The sequence below is a fragment of the Microtus oregoni genome, unplaced genomic scaffold (assembly GCF_018167655.1).
Source record: "Microtus oregoni isolate MIOR12 unplaced genomic scaffold, Mior012 000037F_ref0000500, whole genome shotgun sequence".
Taxonomy (NCBI): Eukaryota; Metazoa; Chordata; class Mammalia; order Rodentia; family Cricetidae; genus Microtus; species Microtus oregoni.
Window position 1 is genome coordinate 18,934,957 of NW_024543096.1, and position 24,306 is coordinate 18,959,262.

Below are 24,306 nucleotides of genomic sequence, written 5' to 3' on the forward strand. Positions count from 1 at the left end.
AATTATCCTAACCTTTTCTATGTTTTGATTATTTCCTTAAAGATAAATCTCTCTACCAAAAAATGAGTGAATGAATGAATGAATTTAATAAATGAAAAAAAATTAATAATCTACAACTAAGGGTTTATTACTGGGAGAGACTGTATAACTAGAGATTTTAAAACATTATGAATTATCTCAAAAAACAATTTTCCAAAAAATAATTCAGCCCACTTAACAATATGAATTGGATTTTTCCCTGCTTTGACTATTTTAAACTCAGGAGTATATCTACATTAAAATAGTTTATAACTATATAAGCCTAGTTATAGGTAGCTCCATTTAATTGATAACTCAAGCTTTTATTATATTATTAATATTGTTAAGGTAGCATAGCTGAAATGCAGTGTGTAAAGAAACATTCTGAATCAGTTTTTGGTTTTCCCTTTTGGCTGTGCTGAGGAATCACACCCAGGACTTCAAGCAATGGCAGAACCACGTGGCTACATCCAAAGCCTTGTTCTTTAAGACAGGGTCTCACTTCATGGCACAGTCAGACCTTGAGCTCATGCCTGTCAAGTCTTTGGCTCATCAGCGCTCAGGGGAAGCATGTGTCCCCAATCTGTACACCTACCCCCATTGCTCTTTCATACTTCATGGTGAGAATACTGGTGGTAAAAAAGTAAACAAAGACAATTTGTTCCTTAAAGTTACATGTTTAACAAAATACTATAGGAATGTATAATCACACAAAACACAAGCAAGTATTTTTTTTACTAAGGTTTAATTTTAACTAATAAATTTTAAGTAATGAGTATAATACCAATCCAAGTCTTCACTAAGTTTCAATGCATGACCATTCTTGTAACTCAATTTTTTTCACCATGGTTTATTTTCAGCCTATTTTTTATTTTTCTCCTTAAACATTCTTCTCTTGTATCCTTTTTCTTCCATTTTTTTTTTGAGTCACATACAGTTTGGCTAAAGGGCCATCCTAGTACAGTAATGTTTCAACTTGCAAGGAAGGACTCCCTTGTTGAGCTGGTAGAACTCCACCAGCTGGATGAGATCTGTAAATCTTGTGTGGCCATCATCCAGGGTGTGGAACAACTCACCATCATCTTCCACCTTCAATAGGACAAGCAACAAGCAAGTGAAAGGAACAGCAATAAGCAAACAAGCAAATATTTTAAAAACAAAACAAAGGAGGGGATAAACCGCCCAGAACTGCAAATATAGTTCTCTGCACACTATGTTTTCATAAGCCTAAATCAACAAGTCTATAAAACTAAGGACAATAAAAATAGCCCCGTGGTCACTTTGCCTGGTAATATTTCTTGCATTTAAAAGGAGCTATCTATTCTTTTATTAAGCAGTCTAGTTCTTTCTCTCCTAATTCTCCCAGTGTTCAGCATATTTAGGATAGCACAACAATTGCCTATCAGCAGTGAGGATTCTGTAGTCTTTACTAAGCACAAAACATCTGTTTCCATTTAGAGTTTTTGCGGTTTTTCAATTGATTTTTATTGAGCTCTACATTTTTCTCTGCTCCCCTCTCTGCCTCCCCCCTCCCCTTCAACCCTCTCCCAAGGTCCCCATGCTCCCAATTTACTTAGGAGATCTTGTCTTTTTCTACTACCCATGTAGATTATATCTATGTATGTCTCTCTTAGGGTACTCATTGTTGTCTAGGTTCTCCGGGATTGTGATTTGATTTGTGGACTGGTTTTTAGTCATGCTTTGGGGCACAAACCTCTTCATATTTGCTGGGGTTGCTGATCACATAATAAAAAATAATCAAAGAAGCAGGGAGGACACTTTAGGCAACTACTGGAAAAATTCAGAAAGAAGAGACTCAGGAGGAACCACCAGCATTCTGGCAACATAAGAAATACCTTTGTGAGGATGAATTACATCTCTGCTGTTTCGGGGGCTCCCAGTGTGCACACCACACACATGCACACATGTGTATATGCATCAGCAACACAAGAGGAACACCAAAGCAGACTATAACAAAGGATTTTCTTAATGTTCTAAGAATAATTTGTATATCCACTAGCTATACAACACCTTTGATTTCGTCACTGTTAAAAAGAGTTAACATCGCTGGTAGAATTCTGGACTTCCCACAGGGCAGGGAACCCTGATTGCTCTTTGGGCTGACGAGGGAGGGGGACTTGGTTGAGGGAGGGGGAGGGAGATGGGAGGCGGTGGCGGGGAAGAGACAGAAATCTTTAATAAATAAATAAAAAAAGAAGAAGTTAACATAAAAAAGTATATATATTTGAGAGGAAGAAGGAAGCAGGGGCTTTCAAGCACTGTTTTGTAAAATAATCTGTTAGTGGCCTTCAGAAGAAGGACTTTTTAGTGGCCTTTAACAATGTGTGGCATGAGGGTTACACAGTATTGCTAAATCACATTTTGTGGAACAGAGGGAAATTTAATTTTTTACAATTCCTGTATTTCTTATATTAATTCAGGCTCATAAAACCATTTCTGCCAAACTTAACTCTAGTCAAAACACAAGCTTCCAAATTATATTTGCAAAGAGGAACAAAAGACAACCAAAGTTTCCCAAAGCGTATGCATTAAGAACATCTCCAATACATGCATCTGTGCATCTCCAATGGATTGCAGGGCATGCGACTGTGACTACAGTTACTTACGGGTATGATTTGAAAGTGTTTGATCTTTTGTCCATGACTCATTGACAGTACAAAAGTTCTGGGGTTACTCTGACTGTCCCGTACCAAGAAAACTCTAAAGAGAGAGAAGGAATTTCACTGTGTCTTTCTTCACACTCAGATTTCATAGAAATACACCGTGTTCAAATGCAGGAAAGCACACATATAAATGGGAGATTCGGGGCCTCCTTTACTGGTTGACCAATGAGAAAGACCATGCAACTTAGAAAACAAGAGTGCTAAACTGTCATTATACTAATGGAGTGTAGTAGGGTAGATACACAACCCTTTGGCAGGCTGCATGATTGTGACTGTCAATGTAACTTTAAAATGGCATCAGTAATGACTATGATGCCCTATTCTCACTGGGAACCTAGGTACTCCCACACAGCTATCCATCACAAAGGATGGACATTGCTATTTTAACTGACGGGTCCTGACAGGCCCCTGAAAGGAGGTAATTATTTGGAATCAAATAGTTTTTTACCCTTCTCCTGCAGTGGGCCCTCCTGTTTCTACCAGCACACACACAAGTACTAAGTAATGAATATATTCTAACAAATTAATCTCGGAATTGTTTCCGAAATGTTTAGGTAAAGATGTTTTAAGTAAAAGAAACACCAAACAACTTGCACTTTAACCTTGAAGAGGCCAGCATAAAACCTTTATAATGTCAGGCTAGACAGGCAAGATGTGGCCTAATGGCCTAAGGAAAAAAGACTACCAGGCAGGGATTCGTATTTCCTGGCAGCGCTGAGCAAATCTAGTTTTGTATTAATTGTTGGGAGGCACCCTGTGTAAATGTCCCTACGCTGACTCCAATACTACTCTCACTGTGCCTGGGCCAAGTGGCAGCCAATGTCTGAGGAAAGCATCCATTTCCTGTGTACTGTGTGAGACTCAGAAATTACATCACTGGGGGACTGGGCAGAGGGCATTTCAGTGGTAAAGTCAGCTCTAATTCTCTTCCCCAAGAAGATCAGCACTACCACCTAGTGGTATACTTGGCATTAACACATCTTTCCAAATAGAAAAAAAGAAAAAAAAGATTAAAGAAACATATTCAATATTATTCTTTATTCAATTATACCATTTAATTTACAAATACTGGATTCAAAAATTAATGGAATTGTAATCTTCTAGAACACTTAGGTAAGTGCTTATTATTTTTTTTCTTGGTCTCTTCTCTGTATAACTCTGCAGCTCATCACATTTAGAACCCCAGGGGCTACGCTAGGACATATAGAAACATAATCATATCTCTTCTTAGAATCTAAGATGTGCATCTGTGCATCTTTATCTAAATGCCAGTATCAAAAAACTAAATATTGTCAACATCCTGAGCCAACTTTTGCAGACAAAAGATCCATCACTACTTGCTTAAATGGATGCTGCTTTCTTTCCTCTTCAAATACAAACCCCACCTTCCAATTTGCTGTGCATTTGAGAAAGAAAGACGGCTAAAATTATACTAAGTGAATGAAATATACTAAGTGAAACATAAAATCCTTATTATAAATGTTGGATAATTCATTTAGCTTCTTCTTTTATACTCATTAAAAATAATAAGGGTTATTGCCAAAAAGCAATTTTATAGGCACATTCTATTTTAGAGAAATGGCAATAAAGGCATAAAAAGAACAAAAAATGGGGAAAGAATTCAAAATATATAAGAAAAATTTTAATTAATATATTTTGCAACATATCAAGAAACCTGATTTATGAAAACATCATGCTATAAAATATATTTTAGATTATATCTATTATATTTACAAAACAAAATGCTGACACCTCAAGAGATTTAGATGCCACCATTCATCCACTAGTATTTGAGATGATAGCATTCATGAAAAATGCATATTAATGCTGATTGGTCAAGAATAAATTATTTACACACAAACATTAAACACTGCTATAACAGAGTGACAACCATGCTTATGGAACAAAAGGGCCTCTCATTTGTGATGAGTCAAAATTAAAATTTCTTAGTATGTGCCGAGTTATCATTTTCATAGAGGGAAAAAATCCAAACATTATCTCTCAAACTGCAAATATCAAACTTACCCGTCCACAGGCCCCTGCCGGATAATCAGTTGCTGAGCTTCGTCTCGAGAAATTCTGTGATGAAACCATGGCTGGGACCGATGGATAGCTGAAGGAAGACAAAGGTTTGTCTGAAATGACCCTGATCTCATTACACGCACTGCCCATCCTGTCCCATGGGACTGAATCTGAAGGACCATCCATCCAGTTTTCCCTCCACTGGCTGACGAACACTGAGAGGAGACATACCCATGTTCACAGCCGAGCTCTGCGAGGGGGCCGTGGGGCTGCCGTGATTCCCCAGGCGTAAACATCCTTTCTTCTGAGCATAAAAAGGAACGAAAATAAAATCTCAACTTCTAATCTTCTAAAATGACTCAAATCATAAACATATGAGAACAACGAAGAGAGCATTACCCTCCAAGCGAGCCCTTCCTCAACGGCAACGGAAAGCGCTTCCGTGGGGTTGTCTATGACTCTGCTCTTCTGACCCGAGAAGTCCATTGCTACTAGGGAGTTCTCCGATATGCTTCTCTGAAAGATTCAAACAATAGAACAAAAACTTTTGAGCTATCAATGTATACCTTACCAACTACCCTTCAGTGTTTTTCTGTTCATATGTGTCCACTCGGTCAGGGACCCTGCAAAGGTCACGGTCAACAGGGAAATGATCCATGCCAGGTGCAGATTCCACACGTGTCTTTAGCAGGCGCTGGGTCAAAACTTCCAGAGTCTGACTTCACAGTTTATTTCCCTTACACATTTAAGCACAGCAATTCTTTGAAGAGAGGTTTCCATGTGACAATTATCTTAACAAAGCTTTAGGCATAGTTATATAGGAACTCCCTTGCAAAGTAGCAAAGCACCTGTGACCTTTACGATGAGCATCCATTCTATTGACTGATAGACAGTGCTCAGGGTAAGGGCCTAGGGAGGAAGGATTCAACAAGCATAAGGATGGAGTCTGTTGGTAGATAAATTTTATCTACTAATAAAGTTCATGGGACCTTCTTCATAAGGATGGGTTCTATTCACTGGGAGATTAAGCTCAGGATGAGGGCCTAAACAATGTTCAGGATATTGGGAGAGTCCAGAAGGCTTGCTCCACAGAATAGCAAATGATCACCAGATTGTTAGACAACGTCCACTCTGGTCTTCTAGGTGACCAGACATCAGTCATTTTCTTCCTTTGAAGAAAAAAGACCTGCCTATTTAACAATTCATGGTTTTCCAATGCTTTCTCTAGACTGTGCCTCCTACAGGATTCTGAATGTGGTTAATCAGAAATTTAAAAGTTAAATTGTGTATAAGTGAAGATGGTGGTCTAATATTCATCAATCCAGTGAGCTACTGGGTAATTGTCAAGATAACTAAGTGAATACTGCATGGATGGATTTAGAAAAACTTTGAAATAAACTAGCACTTCATCTTTCCAGGAAGATGACAAAATACCTATTGAGCGAGGCATAACTATTATGTTAAAATGATCTATTAGTTCATCCTTCTAAGATTTTTTGTCAATAAGCATTTAAATGTCAAATTCAACTACTTATGAAATAGCCTTTTATTTTGTGTGTTTTTTCTTCATATATGTCTGCACATGTAGTGCCCAGGGAAGCTAAAAGAAGAGATTGAATTCCACAGAACTGGAGTTATAGAAGATTTATCCATGTGGGTGCTGAGAATCAAACCCAGGTCCAGCAATCAGTGCTCTTAGCTCCTGAGCTATCTCTCCAGCCTGGACTCACTCTTTATAAAACACATATCTACAAAAGGTATACTTTAAGTTGGCAAACATCTACTTAGAATTAGTATTCATGTTTTTATTATTAATTTTTGATGTATATATTCTATAAAAATGAATTTAGTTATCCAAATATAATAGTACAGAGATTGTATAAAAGTACCCTTGAAATAGACACAATTTCAAAGTTTCTAAGAATTCTAGGGAATAGTAATTTATAGTCCCTCAAACCTAAAGAATACCATGTCAGGAATTTAAAAATCCTGAGAAACTTACTTTTTTTCATTGTTTGTTATAATTCTAAAATGTATCATAGTTGCTGAATAAAAGTACTAGTGTTTTATGGAGGAACAAACTTGGACATCTATTTTGAAAATTTCTGGCACCAACTCTAATTTAAATTTAGGAAGCAAAATTTTGTGGGATATTAATTCAGACATTTCCATAATATTCAAATGTCTGTGTTCAACACATCATCTGTATCCCTCTTTTGGGGAGACCCATGGAAAAAACGGAAACTACACACATGAGCCTGAACCACAGACAGTGTCACAAAATGAAGACTGCTTTAAATAAGCGAGAAGACCATCAATTTTTGATTTGGTTGTTTATTTTATTATGATGCTTATTCTTTTGTTTTCAATTCTCTGAAAACAATCAATGCCTGGACCTAGTTTCCTTTAGGGTGTTATTTGGCAATACATCTCTTAAAAAGTTTATCACCCCACAAAGTCAAGAATCTAGAAAACAGAATTTTCAAAGTCTCTAGTTTAGGAGTCTTGCTGTTTTCATAAGCCAGGGAAATAACATAAGACTTTCCCAAAGAAAACAGCATGAAAGAAAGACACTTATTATTAATCTCCACTAATTATTAAAAGAATGAACCCAGAGTGTCGTGATGGTGGTGAAATGAAGCCATGCCACACGTGGGAACCTTCAGAGAGTGCCGTTTCTTACCTCCCCGAGGATTCAGTCAACAGCCCACAGTCACATGTGGACTTCACACAAAATTTTATCCACAAGGAAGAATTCAGGGCTCCTTTATCACTGCATCACAGACCCCTACTTATTAGAATCTGCTATTTTCTCTTCAAAACATGAGAGAAGTTGCAGCCTTATTACGGCTCACCTCTCTTCCTGAGACCCGCATGCAATCCCCTGTCTGTTGCGGGGAGTTTTTATTACTGACGGCTGCTCTTTCCAGCAGATGCTGTCTCTGTAATCTCTATTTGCTGTCACACTTTAGTTTGCCCTTCTCACCCCGTGATCTTCTGTGCCGGGCTGTGGACCAGTCGGATATGCCTTTGCTTTGCCGACCTTAATGAAAATCATCCACCTGCCCCAACACAGAGTAACTGGCCTCGATCCTAATGATAGCTTGATCCCTATAATATCTCTACCTCCACATGCCAAGATGGTTCTGCACTCTCTAGTGCCTGATAACATAAAAATGATGTTAGGAAAGAGACATAAACACAATTCGTTGCTCTATGTTTTCTTTCTTTCCTCTTCTTCTTCTTCTTCTTCTTCTTCTTCTTCTTCTTCTTCTTCTTTTCTTCCCCACAAATGGCAGACAAGGATGTAAAATAAGATCCCATGTTCATAATTACCTGGCAAATGTAAGGAGATTGCACAACAAGCAAAGAACATTTTTATTCGCTATGGTAACTACACTGTGGGAAAACAGTAATACAGCAAATGTTTTCTACTGAATGGCAGGTGGTGGATGAAAAATTAATAGTTTACCTTTAGTGGACAAAGAAATAGAAAGGAAGCTGAATTTGACAGCCTGGAAAGGTCATTTTCAGCTCGATTTTCTTCACATAGGAAAGCAATGCTGATAACGTTCAAAACTGGTTGGATTTCTCAATTATATGCCTCCTTTTCTCCCCCATTCTTCTTAGGAGATGGATGAGACATTCCCCAGGAAACAGTCCATGATTATAACAGCCTTTGCCTTCTTTCTGAACAAGAAAGGGCCTGGGACTAGGTTGGGTTTTCCAACCCACACTGAAATCTGATCCACCCACTATTAGTGCCCTTGGCACACCGTGTCTCTTTATGAGTTTAGCTACAAGGCACACCATCCCATTCGAAGGAGCTGAATAAATCCACAGCCCCTCATTACAAAAAGGGCACAGAATTTCTCCTATATTGTCACCTCATCTCATCCCTACAGAGCCACAGGACAGTAGAGACACGTTGTCCTCCTAGACTATTCCATAATCCCTTTACCTTTGCACAGTAAGAAGCCAGAGACTAGCCAAAGTCATGTAGATAGTTTCTGGTAAAAAGGGTAACTGACATGCTGTGTCTTGTCTACGGTTCTTTTACTGACACAAATAGGAGGCACAGGAAAGAACTTGAGTTTAGAATATATAGGTTAGGTCAAAAGTGGAGAAAAGAGGGAACTCTGGTTGATTTCCCCTGTCTCCCCGTTCCAGCTAGGACTCTATCAACAGGCCCTTCTTTCACAAGAATCTGTACTTTGCCCTGTGAAAAACCAGGTATATCCAGCCTCCTGAAATGACTGCAGCTGATTCCCATCTCAAAGTCAATGAGGGGTAGCTGTATGCAGTTATGGTGGTCCGTATGGTGTATGAACTGCTTTCATCATTTCTCAAAGTGTATATGTTGAAAAAATTATGGAATATGCCTTTAAATGTGTAACTGGGTATCCTGTCTTTTATATGTGACATCCTATTAAGTAGTCCCTGAATGAGAAGCAGCTAAGGTAGGTGTGTGGCTTCTATTAAGCCTCTAATTCTTCCATAATAACCTAGAAAAGTGAGATCCTGCACAGACGCCAGGATAAGCAAAACGTCTCCCACTGCTTCCAAGTCTCTAGCACATAAATCATGAACTACATAGATAAAAGTCATAAACACTGCCCTTTCGGATCATCACCGCCACCCCAGGGACAGGTCTCTCCCATACACACACTTAAACTGCTTCTCCTCTTCAGTCTCCAGACCCAGCAAGAGTCACAATGGAGTTTGTCTTCCTATACATAATAATCAAGTTACACTATAACTGAAATCTCTCTCTCTCTCTCTCTCTCTCTCTCTCTCTCTCTCTCTCTCTCACACACACACACACACACACACACACACACCTTGACTGCCAGCATTTCCCATATTAAACAGTTTCTAAAGGTAAGAGTTGACCCCATGTTTGGATGCTAATGACAGAGATGGGCATGGAAAGGAGTTTGATTATAATATTTTTTATGATTAAAAGGCCATTAAACAATAATTGCTTCCAAATGCTTAGATGCTGTTAATAAATTCATCATAATAACTTCAGACTCTAAAAGAAATTTGGAGAGATTTAGAAGATTAAGATAATAAAATTCAATGTTTTTTTTTATATGCGAGGGATTGAAAGATAAAAGTAAGCTGGCAAAGTATAAAAACACCCACCTTAAAGAGATTGCTTTTATAAGATTCATTATCTTCCTTAGTTCCTTATTTTAAGGCTTATAAGGGTATGTTTCAAAAATGAAAAGTTATTTTTCGACCACTTAAAGGAACATAACTACAAAATTTGAGGGCCTTTTCTCTGCAGTTCTATCAGACTCCGTAGCCAGCATCATTTCATGCCTGATTCCTAGAGCAGAACATTGCATCTGCTAGCTGAGCAGTGAGACACACGGACCTTCCTTGGTCACAGCCATGAAGAATGTATGTTAACCTCAGTGGAGACACAGATTTCAGAAACGCACATTAACTAATTTGTAATGCAGGCACATACACCTGAATTTTGAATGCACTCAAATACCAAGGAGTACAGCAAAAAGAACAGAGCAGAAACTTTACATTCAGAAATAAATGTTTTGTGTTAATGGATAGGGAATTAAAACTAAGTTCCGAGAAAGTACAAGACGTGTGTCTACGAATGAACATCAAGGCGAAGCTGGGGAAGCAGTTCTGTGCAAATGTCATGGATGACCTAGATTTCGACCAGTTTTATGGTTTCCTGGAAAGCAGGTGACTTTTTAATAGCCTAGAACATAAAAAATATTATTATTAAAATATCAGGATGAAGATGAGCTTGAGTATTCATAATGTACCTTCAAATATTTTAATAACGGTATGTTATTTGTCTATAACAATACTAAATTAATATTGAAAGACATCAATAAATCTACAACTCAAATCAATGGTTACTGAGGCATAATCCACATAGCCAAGAAAAATATTCTATAAATTATCTTATTATGATCTTATCTCAGATGTCATAGTGATCCTGAATGCCTCACATAATCCTTTCCATTGTTTTTACTTTAACAATAAAATTATTGGCTTTCATTGAATGCTTCTTATATATTCTGTGTTTTTTATTACAGAGACTGAACATAGATAGGTAGATAGACTTCTTTATAACATTACATGAAAATGTTGCAAGAGAATTACTCTATTTGAGAACAAAAGTCAAAATGTAAACATTATATGTTTAGTGTAATGAAGTACTAGACGATATAATTATGAAGTCAAGATTTGAAACCTTGGTCCTTACCATGGGTGGTATGCTCTGAGAACTGCAGCCACTTCTACCTTGGTATGGGTGCATGTAATTCTGGTACAGCTGCATTCCATACTGCAGAACAGACACACAAGAAAACATGCTCTCAGGATATCAACTGACTGACTGTCAACCCATTCATAGCTATATATTATCAATACACATTTCCTTTTAATTTTTTTTACAATTTTTTAGGCCCCATACTTTCTTTTTTTTAATTTATTTATTTATTAAAGATTTCTGTCTCTTCCCCGCCACCGCATCCCATTTCCCTCCCCCTCCCCCAATCAAGTCCCCCTCCCTTGTCAGCCCAAAGAGCTATCAGGGTTCCCTGCCCTGTGGGAAGTCCAAGGAACCCCCACATCCATCCAGGTCTAGTAAGGTGAGCATCCAAACTGCCTAGGCTCCCACAAAGCCAGTAGGTGCAGTAGGATCAAAAGCCCATTGCCATTGTTCTTGAGCTCTCAGTAGTCCTCATTGTCCGCTATGTTCAACGAGTCCGGTTTTATCCCATGCTTTTTCAGATCCAGGCCAGCTGGCCTTGGTGAGTTCCCGAAAGAACATCCCCATTGTCTCAGTGTGTGGGTGCACCCCTCGTGGTCCTGAGTTCCTTGCTCGTGCTCCGTCTCCTTCTGCTCCTGATTTGGACGTTCTCTTCTCGTACAATACATCCTGAATGCAGTTTTCCATCCCACCATTCCTCCCAGATCCCCACCACCTCCCCTCTCCCCCAGATCCACTCCATTTCCATTTGCCCTGGGGGGGGGGGTAAGGAGGAGGGGAAGAGAGAGAGAGAGAGCCTTCCAGAGATATCAACTGAACATACTTAACAAGTTACAGTAAGATTAGGCACAAACCCTCATATTAGGACTGAACAAGGCAACCTAATAGGAAAAAAAAGTCCCAAGAGCAGACAAAACAGTAGAAACACCCTCACTGGTACTGTTAGGAGTCGTCCCAAAATACCAAGACAACAACCATAACATATGTGTAGGGGACCTAGCACAGACCCAAGCAGGCTCTGTGATTCCCACGTCTCTGTGAACCCTGTGAGCCCTAATTCTTCAGGCTATGTTCTCCAAATATCCTCCATCCCCCTGGTTCCCACAATTCTTTCTCCCCTTCTTCTGTGGGATTCACTCTTCCATTGCTGGTGAGGATGCAAACTTGTTCAGCCACTATAGAAATTAATATGGTGGTTCATCAGAAAATTGGGAATAGATCTACCTCAAGATTCAGCTATGACACTCTTGGGCATATACCCATCGGACACTTCATCCTACCACAGGGACACTTGCTCAGGTACCTTCAAAGTGGCTTTATTTATAAGAGTCAGAAACTGGAAACAGCCCAAATGCCCCCTCAAATGGAGAATGGATAAAGAAAATGTGATACATTTATACAATGGAATGTTACTCAGCTGTTAAAAAAATGACATCATAAAATTTGGGGGTAAATAGATGGAATTAGAAAAAAAATCATCCATAGTAAGGTAACACAGACCCAGAAAGACACATTTGTTATGTGCTTACTTGTAAGTGGATATTAGATGTTAACTAAAGGAAAATCAAGCTAAAATCCACAGACCTAGAGTGGCTAGGTGTGTGTGTGTAGTCCAGGGATCAACCTTAGTTGTAATTCCTCAGTTCAGTTATATCTTCCTCCTCTTCCTCCTCTTCCTCCTCCTTCTCTTCCTCCTCTTTTTAGAAAAAAAAACCCACATTCTATCCAAGAACTTGCCAGGTAGGCAGGGCTGGCTGACCAGTGGTGAACTTACAAATGCCTACCCTCAAGCCAGCCTTCCTTTCACATGGGTTCCAGGAATTCCATCACTCTAGTGATTCAGGTCCTCCCACTTAAAAAAAAAAATCACTCCATCAGGTGGAGTATCTCCCAGGCCACTTTTTCTTTAAGTATTCTTACAATATTTATTTTTGACTTCATGCATCAAAGAACTGGGGAATGAATTAGATTTCCAACACAGAGTTTCAATTTTCCAAATGTAAATAACGGTAGTGCCTTTACTTTCAGGAAACAGTATCATGGAGAATTAACTAAAACGCTACTGTGGGAAAGTAAGCCAGGATCATATATTCGAGAAACAAGCATACAAACTGCTGTGAGCAAACTCACTCTGGAGATGTCTGCATAAGAATCTGGAGGACAGCTTATGTTGTAGAAGATGTGGAGTAAGGGGAACACTCCTCTGTTGCTTGTGGGAGTGCAAACTTGTATAGTCACTTTGGAAATCAGTATGGCAGTTTCTCAGAATTTAGAATCAGTCTACCTCAAGACCCAGTGATACCACTCTTGGGTTTATATACCCAAAGGATGCTCAATCATACCATGAAGACACTTGCTCAGCTATGTTCATGGCAACATTATCCATAATAACTAGAACCTGGAAACAACTTAGATGCCCCTCAACAGAAAAGTTGATGAAGAAAATGTGGTACATTTATACAATGGCTGATGGAGGAAGGTCATTGGTTAAAAAATAAAGAAACTGCTTGGCTGGCCCTCATAGGTTAAAACATAGGTGGGAGGAGTAAACAGAACAGAATGCTGGGAGGAAGAGGAAGTGAGCTCAGACTCGACAGCTCTGCTCTCTGGAGCAGAGACGCCATGCTCCGCTCTCCCAGGCACATGCGATGAAGCTCCAACCCAGGATGGACGTAGGCTAGAATCTTCCCGGTAATACCTGTGCTCACAGATTATTAGAGATGGGTTGATCGAGATATCAGAATTAGCCAGTAAGGGCTAGAGCTAAAGGGCCAAGTAGTGTTTAAATGAATACAATTTGTGTGTTGTTATTTAGGGGAATAAGCTAGCCAGGCAGCCGGGGTGCTGGGGATGCAGCCCCACCGCTCCTATTACTACAAATGGTGTACTACTTAACTATAAAAAACAATGACATCATGGAATTTGCAAACAACTAGAAAAAAAGCATCCTGAGTGAGATAACCCAGACTCAGAAGGACAAAGAAGGTATGTTCTCACTCATAAGTGGATACCAGATGTAAAGCAAAAGATAACCAGATCACAACCAACAGTTCCAGAGAAGCTAGGTAACAATAACAAGGAGGACCCTGAGAGGGACGCATGGATCCCCCTGGGAAGAGGAATTAGATGAGATCTCCTACATAAACTGGGGGTGAGGGGGCACTAAAGCAGAAGGAATGGGGCATGAGAACGTGAGGAAATGGGATGGTTCAGTTGGGAGGAGAGGAATGAAGGTAATGAAAGAGATATCTTGGAGAGAGCCACTATGGGGTTAGGGAGAAACCCGGGGCTAGGGAAATTCCTAGGAATCTACAAGGATGATCCCAGCTAAGACTCCTAGCAATAGTGGAGAAGGTGGCTGAATTGACCTTCCCTTGTAATCAGATAGGTGAATATCCCAACTGTCATCATAGAGCTTTCATTCCATAATTTATGGAAACAGAGGCAGAGATCCACAACCAAGCACCAGGCTGAGTCCTGGGAATCCAGTTGAAGAGAGGGAGGAGGGAATATATGAGCCAGGGAGGTCAAGATCATAAAGGAGAAATCTACAGAGACAGCTGAACAAAGCTTGTGGGAACTCATGAATTCTAGAACAACAGCTATGGCGTCTCCCAGACACCAAACTAGGCCTTCTGCATGAGGGAGAGAGTTGTATAGTTTGGTCTATCTGAGGGGCCTTTAGAAGTTGGACCAGGATCTATCCCTGGTGCATGAGCTAGCTTGTTGAAGCCCATTCCCTATGGTGAGATGCCATACTAAGCCTTAATGCAGGGGAATGGGGCTTGGTCCTCCCTCAACTTAATGGGCCAGGCTTTCTTGACTCCCCATGGGAGCCCTTAGCCTTTGGAAGAGTGGATGGGTGGTGAGTTGGGAGAGGGGAGAGAAGGTGAGGAAGAATGGGAGGAGGGATGGGAGGAAGAACTGTGATTGGAATGTAAAATGAAATTTTTAAAAATTCATTTAAAAATGTACCTGGTTGCTTTCCCCTTGAATTTTTCACTGTGCTAAAGTAAAAAAAAAAACTAATGAGATGGCCAACTTTACTGATATAATTATTTCGGCATACTCTTCAAACGCTGCCATTGCATGGACAGCTAAGAAACCTCTGGTAGGTTCTAGCACCGTATTCTAGCCCAGCTTTCTACACATCAATCATCACCAGCAAGCAGCTCTTGCCGCATCTGAGCCAGCAATGCTGTGCAGCAGAAAGACTCAAAAAAAGAAGATGTAGTGAGGCATGGAATGTAAGGGCATCAGTTTTGAGAAGCAAAATACACCATCAACTCCAGGTGAAGATCATCATTGTGTGTCTGTTCCACTTTGAAGAATGACCAACATTGGGAGCAGTCCAACCACCAGACAAAGGACAGCTACCTCTTTGGCTTGGGAAGCCTTAACCAGGTTTCAACCTCACATTCTAAAGCCAGAGTGTAGGGCCTCCCTCCCTGGCTTGGAGTCTTCCTTAAAATCTAGCTGCAGATCTCCTGCAGACCAGCCTGGATCACCTACTTTTACTCCCTGAGCCTGCCTAGGCCAGTTCCTTGTGCCTTGTGTTGCCTCCACAGGGCAAGTGCGAGCTGATGACACACTTGTCTGCCAGCACAATACTTAGAAACCTCTGCCTTGACGATCACATGCATTAAATTGTTTCCTGAAGTAATAGAAAAACGAGAGGGTGGGGGGTCATGACCAATATGGAGACTGAATAGAAAACAGAATCAAGGAACCAAATCTTAGCCACAGGATGAATTCCATAACAGCTTCTTTTTACTAAACTATTTCCCTAAAGTAATTCCCACAAAGCGAATATATTTGGTAATTAGGAAAAAAAAATGTCAAAGAGGAGAATTACTGTTCTCAAGATTTTGATTTTAACATGAATATAAACCCATTCTCATTTAAACTCCTCCATGCTGACTCTATTATCCAATTATTTCTCAACTTCTTAAAAAAAATTTTTAATTTAAAGTTTGATGGACATTAATGGGACCTAATGAAATTTAACTCCAAGCCAACAATATCTTCACAAAGAAAAGTAGAGGAGCTTAATTCCTAGACCCATTCATTTCAGAGAACAGATAGTAACCTCAAACCAACACTTTCACAAGAAACACGCTGCTTGGCCACCTTTTATTTATCAGCATTGAAAAGCCGGCTACCTACTAATAAGACAGTTTTCTTCAAAGATGTATTGTCCCTGATCCTGGCAGTGCCTCGGTGCTGTTGGGGGTCTTTAGAAAGCATTTAACTCTGGCCGAGGGGTAGGGCATGGGTCACCTCAACATTTGCCTGTCCCATGGAGGGGCAGACAGGCACCAAACTAAGCGAGAGTGAAGCTGGCAGAGTTCTAATTGACGGGAACGGAAAGAGCTGACACTTAGCCAGGATACAGCACAATACAGAGCAACGAGCCTCTGTTACAAGCCTCAGACTTGGTATAAATTTTTATGTATCTAGAGTATTTTTCATAAAGCAAAAGGATGTCTCCTATACTGCTTTTGTGTATGTGCATGTTTGTGTGTGTGTGTGTGTGGTTTTGTATGTAGACTAAGTTTTTGGAAGCCAGGGGTTCATGTCTTGTGTCTTCCTCAATCATTTTCCATTTTATTTTTTGAGATATCATCTCACTTTGAACCCAAAGCTCGTTAGACTGACTAGAACAGCCAGTCAGCCTGTCCCAGAGGCTCTTGTGTCTCTGACTCTCTTGTGTTTGTTAGGATAACAAACACACCACCCATCAAAATATAGAAAGAACACAAATGTCCATCAGTGGATAAACACATGCCAACGTGGAGGAGTACATACATCATTCCATTCCCAGGGTACATTCAAAAGAACAGCTCGAATCAGTGGCTACCAGGGCCTGAGAGAATCTACTTATTGAGACCACTATCTGCTTTTGAGCCTACATAAAAGCTATGGTTGCACAACATGCTGAATGTGTCAAACAGAAATGCTTCATAATAAGGTAAAATGACAAATTTGAACTCAATAAAAACATTGAAAACTATAAAATCAAACTTTCCCTTCACCTAGCATGACACCCGATCCCTATGGATCTGGGGCCGTTTTACTAATGCAGACCAAGTTGTATACAGGAGACACATCATCCAGCCACTCAGGCTATCCAGATAAAGCTCACAACAGTAGAGACAAGTCGTTTCTAGAAACAGGACACTTATTTCACACACCGAAGACACAGTGGTTAGAGCCACGCTCTCTGCTGTGTGGTCATCTCTCAAGAGTGATCACATCTGGGCGTGATTACATCTCTTCCTTCTCCACCAGTCACACAGACGAGCACAGCCTCTTCCCACATGGAAAGGGAGGTGTCTTCAAACATGACACTTCTCAGAGCACTGGCTAGGCCCCCGACCCTCCAGAGAGATTACCTTTAGCAATCTAATGGCGGTCACCCAGCACATCCTGCTCTGCTCTTCCTCCGCACAGAGCATTTTCAGGTCCCGGGGCCCTCCTGCTTTGTGAGGCTAGAAGGCCACAGCACATGGTTTATTGTTAATGCAAATCTTGAAGGTAACACCTGTTGAAATAAAAGTCACTAAAATTCTCCTAGTCATAAGAGAACTCTGTCTTTTCTTTTTTTTTAAAAAAAAAAAAAAAGGAAGAAAGAAACCAGAAACCAAAAGACGCCCAAGCTTACCTAAAAAACTGAGGCTTTCTTTAACCATCTACCAAAACATTAAACCTGTACCTTAAAGCAGAATCCATAGGCAGTCGGTGCTCCGTGCTTTTTTTTGCCCGCCAGTGACATGTAAACATTACTAGTGCTGAATTCGCTGAAAAACTGCAAATGTCGTGGTTCCTTTAAGAAACATACATGTGAATGTTGAAATAGATGTAAATGGTTTCACAATAGCTTCTGTATTTTTCCTGTTACACGATTTATAACTTGGGCAAGAGAAAGTCACCTCAAACAATATGCCAGTGCAACGTCATAGAAACAAAAGGAAGGGAGTTGCCACTTCCTTAAATAACCAGGAGCTGCAAACAATTTCATTTCAATTGGCAAATGGCAATTTGTTTTATTAACAGACAAATTCCCATTTTAAGTTTCCTAGTCTCGTTAACCGTTAACCATAGTATCAAGCTAACAGAGAAAAGAGAAAACCTCAAATGCTTTTAAAAGTGTTTCCTGCATCTCGGAGGTTCTACTACAGGAGGAAACTTGGCTTCTTGAGAAGAAAATGGGGAAAGGAAAAGAAAACCTCTGCTTCTTGCAGACAGGATCATCCCTCACATCCATGTGCTGTCTGGCAACAGGCCTTGGCCATCTTGTTCCACAAAAGAAGCGGCGTCCGCACAGACGAGCTGAGGGAAATTACCTGGGATGGAATGTGTCTGACTGTCAGGGCAAAGGGAAATCGTGAGCGGCTATTTCTCCTCTGGAAAATCCGAGAGATTTGAGCTGGCCATGGGAAATCACTAGGTCACATCATCCCGCGATAGGTTAATAACTTGGAGAAGTGCTTAATTCTGAGGTGGACTCAATAATCAAAACTGGCCCGAATGCATTTGTTCTCCAGAACCTTGCTACTAGCGGTGTGGTCACTGAACCCCAGGACCTGTTCCTCCCGGGAGCATGTTAGAAATGCAAAATCCCAGGGCCCATGTGGGGCCCGCTGAATCAATATCTGCATTTTAACAAGATCCCAGGTGGTCTCGTATGCACAGTGTTTAGCAACAGCACACGCACCACGCAAGCACGCACACACACACACACACACACACACACACACACAAATACACTCAGCAGTGTGAACTGGAATACATTTCATTGTCATTTGCCAGTAAGCTATCCCAACTCAAAAGATGTCATTGTGTATCACTATTCCTAAGCATTTTAATCTAAAAAGTGTACTTCTTTGGAGAATAAAGCAGAAAATTTTTAATTATTTATTTATTTTGGGTTTTGAAACGGTCTCTCTATATAGTCCTGGCTATCCTGGAACTCAGTATGTAGTTCAGGCTGGCCTTGAACTTACTAAGATCCTCTCAATGTTCTAGAATTAAAGGTATGTACCACCATGCCGGGCCTGAAAATATTTTTTGGAAGAAAACCTTTGTTATGGAATAATCTTTTTGTACACTGTGAAGATGTGTCACTTGAATTGATTTAACAAAAAGCTGAATGGCCAAATAGTTAGGCAGGATTTCCAGGCACAGAGGATACTGTAACAAGATTGTAGGAGATGCCAGAGTTGCAGAACAAGCAACATGGGCTTTACAAAGTAAGGGTAACCAAGCCACATAAAAGATTGTAGATTAAAAGACGTGGCTTAATTTAAATTAAAAGAACTAGTTAGAAACAAGCCTAAGCTATCAGCCAACTATCATGATTAATAACAGTCTTCATTTGGTTATTTGGGTTCTGGCAGGTGGGACAGAAAAGACTTGCTATACATCTTCTTTAATAAAAAATAAAATAAAATGAGGAATTGAAATAGAAAGGTTTTCTTACTGTTGTGATATTTTGGAATATATATTATCATTGACAGAACCTAATTCGATAATAAAAATGCATACTAAAAGGCTATGTAGATGTAGTTATCAAAATCTATTGGTATGCTTATGTAAGGAAAAAGAACGAAAGATGGTACTTAGGGCTTTCACTAACATGTAATTCCCAGCCATATCGCCAAGTTTTATGGTAGTGATTAGTAAGTCCCATGCAACCTTCCTTGGAAGTGAAAGTATTCAACCAAGACACCCTCATAAGAAAAATAAGGAACAAAAATGAGAAACATTTTCTTTACTAGGTAGACATACCATGTAGTACATCGGATAACATAAATATTAAGGTCTAAAAAACGACTGAAGTTCTCTTATTTCCATCGATATTTTTAAGTTGGTGAATTTAGAATTTTCTCCATACATAAATTATATTATCGTGTGTGTGTGTGTGTGTGTGTGTGTGTGTGTGTGTGTGTGTGTGCGCGTGCGTGTGCGCGCGCGCGCTCTTGTGGAGATTTCAAAGGAAAACTTGTGGGAGTCAGTTCTCTCCTTCCCACATGTGAGTTCAAACAACCTCGAACTCAGTTTGCTAGGTTTAGCAGTGAATGCCTTTACTCACTGAGCTATTTTTGCCTGCCTCCTATGTAGACTAGAAGAATATTATGATATCAATTGACAGCCAACATTTAAAATATTATTTCCCCAAGTCTTATAATAGGTAATTATTTATTTTATTTATTTATTTATTTATTTTGCCTGCCTCTGGAGACCAGTTGTATAAACTGGTGTAGGGGCTGGAGAGATGTTTCCGTGGTTGATAGTATTTACTGCTCTTGTAGAGGGCCTGGGTTCAGTTCCCAGCTCCTAAGTGATGGCACACAATTGCCTCTAACTCCAGCTCCAGACGCTTCTGACCACTACAGGACCCTGCATACATGTGGTGAACAGACATATGCTCAGGCGCACAGCACAATGCATGTATAAAATAAAATGAATATTTTTTTTTTAAAGAAAAACTGAAAATTCTATTGGACTTCAAAATCGGAAACCTCAGCTGAGTAAGGAGAACCAGAAAATTGGTTTGTAGTGGGAGGAAATAATGCCTTTGATATGGGAATAAGAGCAACCAGGCTCCACAAATGCTACAGGACAGATAAAATCAGTGGAAAGTAAGTTCAAAGACTTTTAAAAAGTATTTTAGCAGATGACTAGGATTCAGATAAATTTCCAACTCTGGACATCAACTAAGAAAGAAACTGCCATAACGAAGTCAAACTTGATATCTTAGAGCTAATAGATAGTTCATAACATACCGCAGATACTGGCTTACCTTTGATGTACCTTTAGTAGAAAAGTATAAACCAGATCTCCTCAGAAAAAAGTAAACTTTTTTCCAAGACTTCTTTCCTTGTTCTTTTGCATGTAGAAAGCCATGGATTTCGGGATATGTGCTTGAACTTAAAAACACCTGGAAAACACATTAGATGCATTCATAATATTATGGGAGCAATGATGGCAATAGTAAAAATAGTAAAAACAGGTAAAAACCTGTCAGATATGAGCACACAAAATTTAACTGTAGCAATGGTGTTTGTACTGTACAGAGATTACAATGCATGCTTCATAGAACTCCATCAATAACTGGCACAAGTTCCACATTAGGGGTCTTCAGAAAATATACACTCAGAGTAATCAATAATCAGATAAAAACCCAAATCACAAATTATTTGAATGTCTACACAAAACTGGGCATTATCTGGAGAATTACGTCCTGATACGTTTCATCTTTTCTACTTATAGATTCCCAAATAAGTATTTTGTCTTTAAAAGATATTATGCAATGCAATATTCTGTAGGTTCACTATCCTGACTTCACTCTTTACTCAGACAGCTGAGACAAGTTTGCCTGCCTAGTTCTAGCTTGATGGCTTCCACGAATTGATTCATGGAAACCAGCTGTCAGAAAAAAGAGAGAGAGAGAGAGAGAGAGAGAGAGAGAGAGAGAGAAAGATGGGTTACTTGAGACCCCCATGGGCAAGAAGTCTAATGAAAGTGGGAAAGCCCTGGAGAATGAGACACCACGTGGAGAGACAGAGTGGAAAGTTGGCTTTGAAGGGGATGCTCAGCCTCTAGCCACTGAGTCCAACAGCTACAGAACCGAGCCAACCAGCAAACTCTTACCCAGCTCATGCCCCACAAAATGACTGGCAAAATGTTCAGATTTGGACCAGTTGGTTACAAAGCAGTAATTGGTTTAGGCAGTGGGCATGTGATACTGGGGAAAAGGCAAAGAAGAGCCATGAGTGGCTATGCTGTGTCCTTATTAAGACAGTGAAAATGCATTAGCGACTCCTAAATGGAAACAGAAATCCCTATGAGTACACACAGACGCAAAAATAGGAAAATTTAAAATAGCGGAAATCGTTAACTGGAATGGTGTAATATACCCTAAAGGCCTGCAATACATTCAGGGAAATGCTGATAGGAGATATTTACATTTTTAAGTAAATCACTAAAATTTTTTGATGCAATGAGCCATTAATTAATTGATATGCAAAACAGGGAACTAGGTTTTTCTTTTTTTTAAGTTTGAGTGCTTTCCAAGTTATTAAACCAAACCAATTAAATTTTTAAAGAAGAGTCATAGGGGTCACGCTAGAAAGAGAAGAAACCTTTTAAAAAGTAGAAACATTGCCTCAGTGGAGAAGAGAGGTCAGGGCGTGCACTGGACTATCTGATTCTAAAGCCTGTGATTTTCCTTTTTATTATAATTTAACATTGAGGCAAAAGAATCATGGGAGAGGACAATTTAGGAAACGAAGTGGAAGAAAAACTCATTCCCACCACCACATCACACAAATCAATGAAGAATCCGCAGGCAAAGCTTTGGGGTTCCCCGCTACTATTCCAAGGGGTGCCTCCATGAGACCCTGCAGCATATAAGCTGTTTGTAGAAAAAAAATTTCTCTAACAATATTTATTGAATATCCTTAAGGATAAAAATAAAACACCCCTATTTAAAAATCCGCAGAAAAGAAAAGTGTGCTAAATGCCCCTGCCTAATATATCAAAAGGCAGGCTATAAACACTGGACCAGAGACCATTACTATTAATTGAATTTGTGAATACCCAGGTTTGGCTTAAACAGCACTAATGAACCTGTGAAAAACAACCGTAGCTGCCAGATCTCTTAATCTCTTGGAAATAACATTACCCAAAGAGTTGACTGTAAACACAATGCCTGAGTAAACAACCCTTCCAAGCCACAGACAGGGTAACAGAAATAAGCCCAGTGGTCATAAGGTCAACTTTCTGGAGATGCTAAGGATGTTTTAGGATTGATGCATGTGTTTCCCTCACAGCACCGCAAGTGCTGGCTTATGGAATGAATGCATTGCACACCCCTTCTCTTCTATTCATTTAACTGCTGTGCATTTTCTCTCAAATACCAGTCAAATGTCTGCAGCTTACTGAGAAGATGCACATTTTTTGACAGATGCTCATTTTTAAGTATAAATCGCATGCAAGTTTTCTTTCACAGAAAACTTTTTTTTAATTTTGAAAATTCTTTACCATGAGGATGGGCAATGCTAATTTATTATTTAGCAAATTATTTATTCAGGTTTTTTTTTCCTTTTTATCTTCAGGGAAAAATGTGAATCTTGCAGGCTATAACATTTCAAAATCTGGCAAAAATTTAGGAAGTTAGGAAAGCAAGGTTTCCATTTTGGTGTTCTTACATATTTCAAGGAAAACATTTTACCTGCAGCATTTGTGTAGGGGATCTTTCACCATTGGTCTCAGTTGCAAAAGACACCATGTGCTCTGGAAAGAAATACTGACCAAAGACAGAAGTTAAATCAGTCCCAACCCTTTGCCAGGAAAGATGCCATGATGGCAAAACATCTTAAAACCAGCATGTCTAAAATTCCCACAAAATGATTTGAAAAATGCCATTCCTGAACCTAAAGAAATGGCCTCTTAAAGAACCCAGGTGGCAGTGCGTCCTCAGATCAGCTGATACCCCAATCACACTAATGGAGAAATCCTAGTCCTTGAGTTTATATTGAATTTGCTCTAATCTATTCCTTCAGTTCCGCAATCACCCTACCAGATACTGGAAGGTCTGACCCATTTCACAAAGTCAAGATGTAAGGGGCAAAGGCTTTGTCAAAAGTCATAGGCCAGAACACAAAACAGCGAGGACTCACCTGGAAGGCTAAAAGGCCACTCATTTCTTCCCACTCTTTCTCCCGACTAGTGTAATCATAAAATCCACCCCTAGAAGTTGTTTAAAATAGAAAATCCCAGCGCTTCATTCTTGACTTTTCTGATTCAGTAGATTTGGACAGGTCTCGAAGTCTGTGTTTTAAATAAGTCCTGGGGCTCCCCGAGGTAAATTTCATGATAAGAAAAGTTTGGAAACATATATTCTACTCTATTTACTTCAAGAGCGGGTTAGTCAACGGCCGTCTACTAATACCATGGTCGAAAACTTCAGCGCTTGTTGGGGCTGACCTGTGGGTTAGGGATGGTTAACACCCAGCTTTCTACCCTCACCCGTGCTGCGTGGATAAAAAACAAAACAAACAAACAAACAAAAAAGCCCCTATAGATTGTTACATCACCCCCAAGTTAAGAACCACTACTCAGATCTAGAAAAATGAATGTCAAGTTTTATTTAAATAAAAATAAATAAAATGAAAATTGTACTCTAAGCCATATTTCCTTCAATATAACCTTTAAATGAGTGCCTTAATAAAGACTCCCACAAGAAAATACTTTTCTTTTGAATCTAATTTCATTTCATCGTTATTAGAACTCTCGTTTTCTTTGTCAAAGATCAACCCATTA

General features: G+C 39.6%; 1 protein-coding gene across 3 annotated transcripts in view; it reads right to left on the bottom strand.

Moving 5' to 3' along the window:
- Nucleotides 1-703: 703 nt before the first annotated feature.
- The window catches only part of Grb14 (growth factor receptor bound protein 14), a 98,681-nt gene continuing 75,078 nt past the window's right edge, over nucleotides 704-24,306 (bottom strand). Inside the window, exons 5-14 of one of the 3 annotated variants that reach the window (XM_041631667.1) lie at nucleotides 23,216-23,290; nucleotides 20,783-20,920; nucleotides 17,693-17,803; nucleotides 17,373-17,468; nucleotides 10,969-11,049; nucleotides 5,124-5,240; nucleotides 4,956-5,025; nucleotides 4,728-4,815; nucleotides 2,646-2,739; nucleotides 704-1,107 (exon numbers count right to left, since the gene is read on the bottom strand). In XM_041631667.1, coding sequence (XP_041487601.1) covers nucleotides 961-1,107; nucleotides 2,646-2,739; nucleotides 4,728-4,815; nucleotides 4,956-5,025; nucleotides 5,124-5,240; nucleotides 10,969-11,049; nucleotides 17,373-17,468; nucleotides 17,693-17,803; nucleotides 20,783-20,920; nucleotides 23,216-23,290 — 1,017 coding nt within the window. In that variant the 3' untranslated portion in view covers nucleotides 704-960. Of the gene's footprint in view, nucleotides 1,108-2,645; nucleotides 2,740-4,727; nucleotides 4,816-4,955; nucleotides 5,029-5,123; nucleotides 5,241-10,968; nucleotides 11,050-17,372; nucleotides 17,469-17,692; nucleotides 17,804-20,782; nucleotides 20,921-23,215; nucleotides 23,291-24,306 lie in introns of all 3 variants that reach the window. The other 2 variants (XM_041631666.1, XM_041631668.1) reach the window with 2 other exon arrangements.